Genomic DNA, 12661 nt, shown 5'->3' on the forward strand with positions numbered 1-12661 from the left:
TTTTCGTGTAAAATGACCATAATCCAAAAATATTTTCAATAAATCTAAATAATTTTTCAATAATTCCAACTCTTTCCCCAATGATTTGTGCATATTACAAAGTTGTTTGGAACAATTTAAGAATTTTTTGAAGAATTCGCAGTCGTCTCTCTATAATCTATTTCTGCATATTACCAAATTTCGTACATACTCTAAAGTCAGTTTGAACCATTCCAAGCTATTTTTTTTATATAATCTAAAGCCTTCTTGTATAATATAAAACAGTTTTTTCATATTTGTAATTATTTTGTTAAATCCAGAAGTTTCTTGCATATCACCAAACATTTTTGTAGAAGTTTTTTTGCTGTATTTTGTGTTTTCGATAACCAAAGTTCTTCTGTTCTGTATTTCCCAAAGTTATTTTCTGTACACAAAGTTATTCTGTATTTTCTAAAGTTATTTTCTATATCCAAAGTTATTCTGTATTTTCTAAAGTTATTTTCTATATCCAAAGTTATTCTGTATTTTCTACAGTTGTTTTCAATATCCAAAGTAGTTTTTTCTGTATTTCTAAAGTTATTTTCTGTATCCAAAGTTATTCTGTATTTTCTACAGTTGTTTTCAATATCCAAAGTGGTTTTTTCTGTATTTTCTAAAGTTATTTTCTATATCCAAAGTTATTCTGTATTTTCTACAGTTGTTTTCGATAACCAAAGTTGTTCTGTTCTGTATTTCCCAAAGTTATTCTGTATTTTCTACAGTTGTTTTCGATATCCAAAGTTATTCTGTTCTGTATTTCTAAAGTTGTTTTCAATATCCAAAGTGGTTTTTTCTGTATTTTCTAAAGTTATTTTCTATATCCAAAGTTATTCTGTATTTCTAAAGTTATTTTCTGTATCCAAAGTTATTCTGTATTTCTAAAGTTATTTTCTGTACACAAAGTTATTCTGTATTTTCTAAAGTTATTTTCTATATCCAAAGTTATTCTGTATTTTCTAAAGTTAATTTCTGTACCCAAAGTTATTTTGTATTTATTAAGTTGTTTAGAATATTAACGATGTTATCAGTAAGGAGAAATGTAGGTGTATTTTCATCGGTACTGGTTGTAGGTAGAGTACCATAATTCTCCAGAATGCTTCAAAGAACTAAAATAAAAAACAAATGAAAAAGTCACGTTCAACACGTTTGATATTGACTATCTTTTTTTTTTTAGCTTTTTTTGACCAGTTTGTGAGAACGAAATGAAATAAATTTTACGGCCTACTATTCTGTACCTGAGTGGGCTAATGAAGATAGCCAATACCATGCAGTGTGCAATGAGGGAAATTTTGTCAGGACAGCAGCATTAGCCTACTCTCTTTCGATTTCCAACTGTGGAAGGATCTTTAACGTACACAGTCTGTAGCACACAGGGCCTCGGTTTATTATCCCATCCGAACGACTAATCACTTTTTCCATGTCAGTCCCTCTTACCTACATCACTGACAGGGGAAACTGGGTTGAACGACTAATCACTTTTTCCATGTCAGTCCCTCTTACCTGCATCACTGACAGGGGAAACTGGGTTGAAAAATCAAGTTATTATCTAGACCATCCAAAATTTATATTCCTAATAAATCCAAAAAGATCGTGCTTAGATTATAACGTCACTGTTCTATCTTTCGAAGTTCTCGATACACTAATACCATAAAACCTATTGTTTTTAACGGATCAATAAATAGAAATTATTTGACTGACCTGACAATATCTTTGAAAGATTGTAATAAAGGTTTAACTTGATATTTTAGACCATGTTTTTCACATAATGACCTCACCAGGGGTGCAATTTTATATAAATTATGACGTGGCATCGTTGGAAACAGGCTGAAAATAAAAAACAAAAGTAATTTTTAAAATATGGCAATTACCAGGGAAATGATCCTGAAATATCGTAAGTTACGAACAAAACTCTCATGTAACCAAAGGAGCTTTCTCACCATGGCGATAAACAGTTGCGAATAAGAATAACGATCATCAGTTACGAACGCAACTCTCATAGCGCCTTCACACTATAACGATTACCAGTTGCGTATAGTTGTGAATAATGAAAGTGGTCATGAATTCTGAACACAACTCAGTTACATAAGACTTGCATTTGAAAGTTATGACTTATTCTTATTCACAATCATTTGCCCTTTTTCAATTTCCAACTGTCGAGGGATCTTTATCGTGCGCACAGGGCCTCGGCCCCATCCCAACAACTAGACGCATTTTCCATGTCAGCCCCTCTTACCTGTATCACTGGGTTGAAAAATCGGAAGGTATTATCTAACCTTCTCTTTTTTGATTTCCAACTGTCGATGGATCTTTAACAATTAGACAATCTGAACGACTCGACACTTTCTATGTCAGCAACTCTGACATGCATCACTGATAGGGGGAAATCTGAAGATATTATCTTGATTTATTCGAAATTAAAATGATATTGTATTTGATACTTACTGATGTTCAATTTGAAAGTTGAGATGTCCCGTGAACCAATCGTTAAAGAAAGATTTTTCAATGTCGCAAGTAGCGTGGAGTTGTAGTGGTAACCAAGCTTCAGCATGATCTTCATCGATCTCCATGGGAATATGGTTCGACTGACTGACCCAGGTAAACCAATGGCTTTCAAGCATCCTGAAATATTATGGTACAAATTGGGATATAACCACACTGTATAAATTTGACTATGTGGGGTTTTACTTATGACAAAATTTATTGTAAGATTTGTTAAAGATTTCGTCAAAGGATTAAAATAAAATGAATGGAGTTTTATGTCCTTCTTTTCTGCACCTGATTAGGCCAAAGAAGACAGGCAACACCTTGCAGTGTGCAATGAGGGAAATATAGACAGGACAGCTGCATTAGCCTTTGATTTAGAATTGTCGAGGTATTATCTCAACCTATACCGTGATTGAATTCTAGGTTAGCTAGCAAGCGTCTAACTCACTGACAGGGGGAACTGGGTTGAAAAATCTGAAGGTATTATCTCAACCTATGCTGGGATTGAACCCTAGACCTTCAGGTTAGCTAGCAAGCGTCTAACTCACTGACAGGGAGAAACCAGGTTGAAATATTAACTCGCTGAGACTAACATACATAAGTAAGAACATAGTAGTAATAATGAAAAGAAGGATTCCTACCTCATTAGGAAGTAATAGATGATGGTTTGTCCCAAACCCAACAATGGTACGTATAGATACAAAAACTTGGCAACAAATAAAACCAATACGGCCATATCCTGTAACAGAATAAAATATTTTAACCTCTTGATATTGATTATACAAGGATAACAACTTAGGTTCACAAGGATCCTTTCTACCAGCTGGTCCTTGGTCAAACCTCTTGGTAATGATTTTACAAGGATAATAACTTAGGTTCACGAGGATCCTTTCTACCAGCTGATCCTTGGTCAAACTTCTTGATATTGATTTTACAAGGATAACAACTTAGGTTCACGAGGATCCTTTCTACCAGCTGATCCTTGGTCAAACCTCTTGATATTGATTTTAGAAGGATAACAACTTAGGTTCACGAGGATCCTTTCTACGAGCTGATCCTGGGTCAAACCTCTTGATATTGATTTTACAAGGATAACAACTTAGGTTCACAAGGATCCTTTCTACCAGCTGATTCTTGGTCAAACCTCTTGGTAATGATTTTACAAGGATAATAACTTAAGTTCATGAGGATCCTTTCTTCCAGATGACTTATTCAGTACCCATTTACAGCTGGGTCGAATGGATTAATGAGGAAAGATGACGCAAAGATGCCGACTGTGCTAGAAAGAAAAATATTTCTAGCAATATGAGAAAGTAATATGGAAGACTTACCACCCAGGCTCTCCTAGTAATAACATGGCGTATTAAAGTAGCTTGAAAATACACTGGAAACAGAAGTGGTGGACCAACTGAAATAGATACAAAGTATTAACCAATATTCTATTTTTACTGTGTTTCACTTTAGCAAAAGCAATTTGTTCATCAACACATGTCATGATTCGATGATCTGTTCTGCAAAACGTTCAGAACACCATGGGATGTCACCATGGGATGTCACCATGGGATGTCACCATGGGATGTCACCATGGCATGTCACCATGGCATGTCACCATGGCATGTCACCATGGCATGTCACCATGGCATGTCACCATGTCATGTCACCATGGCATGTCACCATGGCATGTCACCATGGCATGTCACCACGGAATGTCACCATGGCATGTCATCATGGGATGTCACCATGGAATGTCAACATGGGATTGAGAAGGTCATTTGACAAGCGTAATCAGTAATAGTGTTCACAGCTCACTGTCAAAATTTGAGCCTTCAAATCCATGTGTGTCTAGAATTATCCACGTTTGAATGTTAAATATGTCTGCCATATATAGAAAACACATATATAGAAATAGACAGCCAAGGATCATGTATAGTGTATCATTGTATTTTTAAAGGAATTATGTGATTTTCGTACATTTCTAGTACTTCTGAAGACTATTTACATATATTCAAGACTCAAATCAACCAAGCCAAGGACCATGTATAGTGTATTGTTGTATTTTTGAAGGAATTATGTGATTTTTGTACATTTCTAGTATTTCTGAAGACTATTTACATATATTCAAGACTCAAATCAACCAAGCCAAGGACCATGTATAGTGTATTGTTGTATTTTTAAAGGAATTATGTGATTTTCGTTCATTTCTAGTACTTCTGAAGACTATTTACATATATTCAAGACTCAAATCAACCAAGCCAAGGACCATGTATAGTGTATCGTTGTATTTTTGAAGGAATTATGTGATTTTCGTACATTTCTAGTACTTCTGAAGACTATTTACATATATTCAAGTCTCAAATCAACACCCGAAAATGCTGCCTCTGTCCCTTTAAGATAACTTGTTCTTAAACTTGTATTTATAGTCTGATAACAATACGTGACTTAATAACGGTCAAAGGTTATAGGTCAATAGGGTCAGAGGTCAGTAGGTAAAAGTAAAGATAACTCACCGATAAAGAAATAACGATGTTGCCAGTTAAACGGGACGCTCGATTTTCCTTCTTTGGCCACCTAGATAAAACAAATCAAATATTTTATTATTTCGTTTACATAGTTACACGTGTTAAGATAATGGACAAACATTGAAAGCAAAGTTCATAGCCATTGTAACAGAGTCATAATATTTACGCCTTTTTATTTTTGTATATGTATTAGGGTCACTGTTAACATCAATTTACATCATTCTAATTTTCAATCAGATGTCTGTGGTTCTTGTTAAAGAGATTGTAAAGAGGTTTTCTAAATTTTTTATGTGTATCAGAGACACTGATAGCATCAATTTACATCATTCTAATTTTCAATCAGACGTCTGTGGTTCCTGCAATTCCACTAAAACTATCATAAAAGCTACTGATAATATCTAAGGACCTTTGTGATAGTGACGCCATAAAATGTTAAGTTTTAGCGGAATTGCAGGAACAAGGATAAATGTGCCACCACTGCAAATTTGACAGGATAAAATAAAACCAAAAAGTATCCCTTACCTTAACTGGCATATGGTCACCAACAACAAATAATTTTTCAACTCTTACATCAGGGTCTTTATCCATCTGTAAAAAAAAAAATAATGTCTTATTATTTATAAAAACTTAAAAAATACGAACAAAAAACAGTTAAATACAATTTTGACACAAATTTCAAATTGCCATATCTCGGTCAGTTTTTTATGCTAATATTTTGGCCTGGCTTGTTGAAGACAATGAACTATAGCATATATCTTTTATAAATTTTTCGGAGGGGGTCAGGTCCCAACTTTCGCAAAAATTGATCCACTTGACATGGAATCTTTTTTTGAATTCCTGTAGCTGCATTTAGACAGTCATAAATTATCTGGAGAACAATAAGTGGCAGTGGAGTCAGATTGAAAGGGCTGGGCACCGAGTCTTGAAAGGAAGGGGTTGGTCTCGGTCTGGACCAGCACAGAAAGGAATTGTATTTTTAGCAATATAAACGCAGCTTTGAACATTAAGAATAATACTACAATGTGGATGTTACGGAGTGTATATTAGTTCCCTTTAACTTCAAGAAAGAATGAAATAGAAAATGAATTGAATGGAGTTTTAGGTCCTACTATTCTGCACCTTGTGGGCTAATGAAGACGGACAACGCCATGCAGTGTTCAATGAGGGAAATTGTCAGGACAGCGGCATTAGCCTGCTCGTTTTCGATTTCCAACTGTCGAGGGATCTTTTTAACGTGCACAGCCTGTAGCACACGGGGCCTCGGTTTATTGTCCCATCCGAACGACAAGATGCTTTTTCCATGTCAGTCCTGCATCACTGACAGGGGGAAACCGGGTTAAAAAATCTGAAGGTATTATCTTGACCTATGCTAGGATTGAACCTTGGACTTTCAGGTTAGCAAGCAAGCGTCTAACTCACTGACAGGGGGAAACTGGGTTGAAAAATCTGAAGGTATTATCTCGACCTGTGCTAGGATTGAACCCTGGACCTTCAGGTTAGCAAGCAAGCATCTAACTCACTGACAGGGGGAAACTGGGTTGAAAAATCTGAAGGTATTATCTTGACCTATGCTAGGATTGAACCCTGGACCTTCAGGTTAGCAAGCAAGCATCTAACTCACTGACAGGGGGAAACTGGGTTGAAAAATCTGAAGGTAATATCTTGACCTATGCCGGGATTGAACCCTGGACCTTCAGGTTAGCAAGCAAGCATCTAACTCACTGACAGGGGGAAACCAGGTTGAAAAATCTGAAGGTAATATCTTGACCTATGCCGGGATTGAACCCTGGACCTTCAAGCGTCTAACTCACTGAGCCACGGCAGCTTCCAAGAATGAAATAGAAATGAAATACTTACCACATTAGGTTTAGCATGATGTTGATAATGCATGTGATTCCACCATTGTGCTGAAGCTCCCTTTAGAGAAAAAATCAAAAATACAAAATTCTTGATAAAACTTTTTCACAAATTAGTATAATTTCTTTTAAATTTAATATCTTGAACTATCATTTACAATCAAAAATACAAAATTCTAGACTAAAATCATAAATTCATAATTTCTTTTGAATCTTTTTTAAAACCATAATTTTTTTGAGTAAAAAATTCAAAAAAATATTTAATCTTCTTATTTTTTGAAAATTAACAAAATATTTTGTGATTTAAAAATGTAAAGAGTACAACAGTGAACATATAATTGTTGAAACCTTTAACGAATGCTGAAACAAAAATTCAAAAATCACTTCCTGAACACATATATCAAAATCCAACACAAAAAAAACAACAAGGCAAAATCATTCCACAATAATATCTTAATTCAGTAGAATCTTTTATCAGCTGTGTTTTTAGTACAAGCGTTATCCAGCATTTAAATTGTAGTCAAGTTAGTAAAAGTTAGTTGTATATTTTCTTCACCTAAATTTCAGATAACTGTAGTAAGTACGTTGAGATATAAATAGTAAGTAAATTGAGATATAAGTAATTAAGTTGAGATATAAGTATGTTGAGATATAAGTAAGTAGTCGGTAGGTTGAGATATAAGTAAGTAGTAAGTATGTTGAGATATAAGTAAGTAGTCAGTATGGTGAGATATAAGTAAGTAGTCAGTATGTTGAGATATAAGTAAGTAGTAAGTATGTTGAGATATAAGTAAGTAGTAAGTATGTTGAGATAGAAGTAAGTAGTAAGTATGTTGAGATATAAGTAAGTAGTCAGTATGTTGAGATATAAGTAAGTATGTTGAGATATAAGTAGGTAGTCAGTGTGTTGAGATATAAGTAAGTAGTAAGTATGTTGAGATATAAGTAAGTAGTCAGTATGGTGAGATATAAGTAAGTAGTCAGTATGGTGAGATATAAGTAAGTAGTCAGTATGTTGAGATATAAGTAAGTAGTAAGTATGTTGAGATATAAGTAAGTAGTCAGTGTGTTGAGATATAAGTAAGTAGTAAGTGTGTTGAGATATAAGTAAGTAGTAAGTATGTTGAGATATAAGTAAGTAGTCAGTATGTTGAGATATAAGTAAGTAGTAAGTGTGTTGAGATATAAGTAAGTAGTAAGTGTGTTGAGATATAAGTAAGTAGTAAGTATGTTGAGATATAAATAAGTAGTAAGTAGGTTGAGATATAAGTAAGTAGTCGGTATGTTCAGATATAAGTCAGTAGTAAGTAGGTTGAGATATAAGTAAGTAGTCGGTATGTTCAGATATAAGTCAGTAGTCAGTATGTTGAGATATAAGTAAGTAGTAAGTATGTTGAGATATAAGTAAGTAGTCAGTATGTTGAGATATAAGTAAGTAGTCAGTATGTTGAGATATAAGTAAGTAGTAAGTATGTTGAGATATAAGTAAGTAGTCAGTATGTGGAGATATAAGTAAGTAGTAAGTATGTTGAGATATAAGTAAGTATGTTGAGATATAAGTCAGTGGTAAGTATGTTGAGATATAAGTAAGTATGTTGAAATATAAGTAAGTAGTCAGTGTGTTGAGATATAAGTAAGTAGTCAGTGTGTTGAGATATAAGTAAGTAGTCAGTAGGTTGGGATATAAGTAAGTAGTCAGTATGTTGAGATATAAGTAAGTAGTCAGTATGGTGAGATGTAAGTAAGTAGTGAGTAAGTTGAGATATAAGTAAGTAGTAAGTATGTTGAGATATAAGTAAGTAGTAAGTATGTTGAGATATAAGTAGGTAGTCAGTGTGTTGAGATATAAGTAAGTAGTCAGTATGTTGAGATATAAGTAAGTAGTCAGTATGTTGAGATATAAGTAAGTATGTTGAGATATAAGTAAGTAGTAAGTATGTTGAGATATAAGTAAGTAGTCAGTGTGTTGAGATATAAGTAAGTAGTAAGTATGTTGAGATATAAGTAAGTAGTCAGTATGTTGAGATGTAAGTAAGTACTAAGTATGTTGAGATATAAGTTAGTAGTGAGTAAGTTGAGATATAAGTGAATAGTAAGTATGTTGAGATATAAGTAAGTAGTCAGTATGGTGAGATATAAGTAAGTAGTAAGTATGTTGAGATATAAGTTAGTAGTGAGTAAGTTGAGATATAAGTGAAGAGTAAGTAAGTTGAGATGTAAGAAATTAAGTTGAGATGTAAGAAGGTAGTAAGTATGGTGAGATATAAGTAAGTAGTAAGTTTGGATATAAGTAGGTAGTAAGTATGTTCAGATATAAGTAGGTAGTAAGTATGTTCAGATATAAGTAGGTAGTAAGTATGTTCAGATATAAGTAGGTAGAAAGTATGTTCAGATATAAGTAGGTAGTAAGTATGTTCAGATATAAGTAGGTAGTAAGTATGTTCAGATATAAGTAGGTAGTAAGTATGTTCAGATATAAGTAGGTAGTAAGTATGTTCAGATATAAGTAGGTAGTAAGTATGTTCAGATATAAGTAAGTTGAGATACAAGTAAGTAGTAAGTGAATTTGATTGCATCAAACTTCAAGCATATAATAGTCTTTGCACCAATAATTCAAACAAGTATTAATTTCAGATTTTTGTTAAATTAATATTAATTCAGTAAGTTAATTAAACACAATTTGTTAACGATGTAATTAAAGGAATTTTATAAGAGGTTTTCTAGGCTTTGTATAAGAATTGGGGACAATCAAGGTATAAGTATGAAGTTCGTGAAATGAAATGAATGGAGTTTTACGTCCTACTTTTCTGCACCATGTGGGCTAATGAAGACGGGCAACGCCATGCAGGGTGCAATGAGGGAAATTTTGCTAGGACAGCGGCATTAGCCTGCTCTTTTTCGATTTCCAACTGTCCAAATGTAAATATATAAACTTATACATACTAGAAAACCTCTTTCAACAGCTATATCAATACTAATATTCAAGGTAACATAGATATATAATTGCTACATGCTTGGTTTGTTTTTAGTTCATCACAAGGAGAGAAAGGCAGCCTTTGGTGTTTACATTAGAAATTTACAAATAAGGTTTTGTTTTAGTTTTTTCACATGTTTGAAAAGGTGTTTATTCATTGTCATTGCATGACTATATTTTGTCAGGGTGTATTGTCTTTTTGTATCTTTGTTGGCAGCCAATGGAAGAGCTTTATTTGTTTTGTGTATAGGCAATGGATGGTTCTCCAGTGTCTGCACCAGTTTTTTTACTCGAATGTGAAGCCATTTTGATTGTCAAGAGCTATAAAGTGACTTTTTTTTTTTTTTTAGGTAATAAAGGTTGTAGCTTTGTACTTATGACAAAGTTACGAAAGCACAGGCACAGGACTAATGTGAATTGGAATGGTGTAAATTGATGTTATCAGTGTCCCTGATACACATAAAAATTTAGAAAATCTCTTTGACAAGAACTAGACATCTGATTGTAAATTCTCTAGTGTAAATTGCATGCATAATTGACAAGTTTGACCATCGAACATGGCAGTGATCGTTAAAAATTTAACTAATACTTTACAATTTGGGCAGCGTTAAATAAATATTCATGCGGCAGAGTAGAGTAGAGTTTTGAAAGGATTCAGGAATATTCAAATGGAACAGATATATATTCGTATCTTTGGCAGCCATTCTCGCTACGCCTGACAATAACCTGGATAAATCTGACTACTTCGGTCCTCCAATGCTGACATCTGACTAGTCTCTCACACCCAGACGTCTCCTGTCTACGAGGATAGAGTCTTCACGGGAGATAACTTACATCTGAAGAACTATATTTTGTAGCACAGAGTAACTTCCGTTATTGTCAGACGTGCCGAGAATGGCCGCCGTAGATACGAATGATAGACATATATGATTGTTTGGAAATTGAAAGAATGTTTAAATTCTGTTAAAATCGTAATACGGGGGAAATTAAATGATTATTTGAGGATATTCGTGAAAAGGTATATATGTGAAACAGACTAATAAAAATTAGATCAAACTTTTGTTACGTGTTTCATTAGGTTTTATTTTCAATATAGCCATTTCAGTTAGGGTCTTATGACAGCCTTCTTGAACGTTTGTCTGTTTGATAACACCGCCAGCCAATCAAATTCCTTGCTCTCTCCAACGCTGGGATAATGTGACAAGAACAAAAGGTGAATTTAGTCTCTAATGTTTCTCAGAATTATCTTTTGTACGTGTCAAAAAATCTCAGCGTTGTAGAGGGCAGTAATTTGATTGGCTGGCGGTGTCATCAAACAGATGATTGTTCAAGAAGGCTGTCGTTAGACCTTAACTGAAGTGACTGTATTAAAAATAGAAGCTAATAAAAGAACAGAACGAAAGTTTGGTCCAATTAGAATTAAACTGTATGTGAACACTCCACATTTGGAAAAAGTTATATGAATATTTAAGTTGGAAATTGAAGGAATGTTGATGGAAGATCAAGAAATATATGTGAACACTCTGAATTTGGAAGAAGCTTTGTGATTATTAGAGTTGAAATTGGAAAGGAATATAACTCTGTAATAACTGGAATACGAAGGAATATCGAGAACAAGAAAAACAGAAACAGAACGACAAAGGTCTATGTTATAGAGGTGTGCACACAACATATCAATGATTTTGTAAAACAAAATAAGCTCTGAGCTTGAAAAAGCTGAACATAACTGGCCCAAAATCAGGGTATAGCATCAATTTACACCATTCTAATTTTTAATCAGATGTCTGTGATTCCCGCAATTCTACTAAAACTTAGCATTTTTACTATCTCAAAAACTGCTGTTATATAAGGACCTTTGCGATTAGTGACGTCAGTTAACACTTATTCTTACTGGAATTGCAGGAACCACAGTCGTCTGATTGAAAATTAGAATGATGTAAATTGATGCTATCAGTGTCCCTGATACACATAAAAAATTTAGAAAACCTTTTTACAATCTCTTTAACAAGAACCACAGACGTCTGATTGAAAATTAGAATGATGTAAATTGATGCTATCAGTGTCCCTGATATACATAAAAAATTTAGAAAACCTTTTTACAATCTCTTAAACAAGAACCACAGACGTCTGATTGAAAATTAGAATGGTGTAAATTGATGCTATCAGTGTCCCTGATACATATAAAAAATTTAGAAATATTTTTACAATCCCTTTAAGTGAAGTTATATTTTTTTAACTTCTTGAGTCACCAATTTATTTTTTAAAAAAATCAAGTTTTCGTTAAGTGTTCAAATATTTGATATTTTTACTAAAAAATTTTGAAAAAAATACCAGCGTTGCATGCACACCTCAAATCAGAATTGAACAAGAGAACAAGAGAACAATAAACAATGAATTTGTAACTTTCTGCAAATGTATAACACACAAAGGAGCCAAGCCTCGTTGTCAAGGTTACCTTAATAAATCCTATCGTAAAATGGTGTAAAACGTGATCCAACGTGGAATCGTGAAAGACAGATAAATGTCCAAAATCATGTTGAAGCCATCCAACTTGGCCCTGGAAAGAAGATATTCTATTAGACAACAACTAAAGTTAAGCAAGCATTTAGGAGATAGTTTACCTTTATGAATCCCATTGTAAAATGGTGAAAGGCATGATCCAAGTTTGCGTAATTCTTAAAAACCGACACGTGGCCGAAATCGTGCTGTAGCCATCCTGTCTGTGCCTAAAATGAAAGTCAAATTTTCATACGAAATTTCAAACACGATTTTTAAATGCCCTGTCGATCTGGAAAAAGATGATTATGTTG

At 33.7% G+C, this 12661-nt stretch overlaps 1 protein-coding gene across 1 annotated transcript; it reads right to left on the reverse strand.

Annotated features, from left to right (window-relative positions):
* Positions 1 to 1069: 1069 nt before the first annotated feature.
* LOTGIDRAFT_170234 (hypothetical protein) lies at positions 1070 to 12487 on the reverse strand (the record flags this gene model as incomplete). The annotated part of the gene is made up of 10 exons (XM_009068863.1): positions 1070 to 1124; positions 1717 to 1842; positions 2461 to 2637; positions 3144 to 3241; positions 3834 to 3910; positions 5010 to 5070; positions 5544 to 5609; positions 6879 to 6938; positions 12307 to 12408; positions 12473 to 12487. 10 exons carry the CDS (start codon positions 12485 to 12487, stop codon positions 1070 to 1072), a joined length of 837 nt encoding a protein of 278 aa, XP_009067111.1.
* Positions 12488 to 12661: the final 174 nt, after the last annotated feature.

This window comes from Lottia gigantea (genome assembly GCF_000327385.1).
Source record: "Lottia gigantea unplaced genomic scaffold LOTGIsca_95, whole genome shotgun sequence".
Lineage (NCBI taxonomy): Eukaryota > Metazoa > Mollusca > Gastropoda > Lottiidae > Lottia > Lottia gigantea.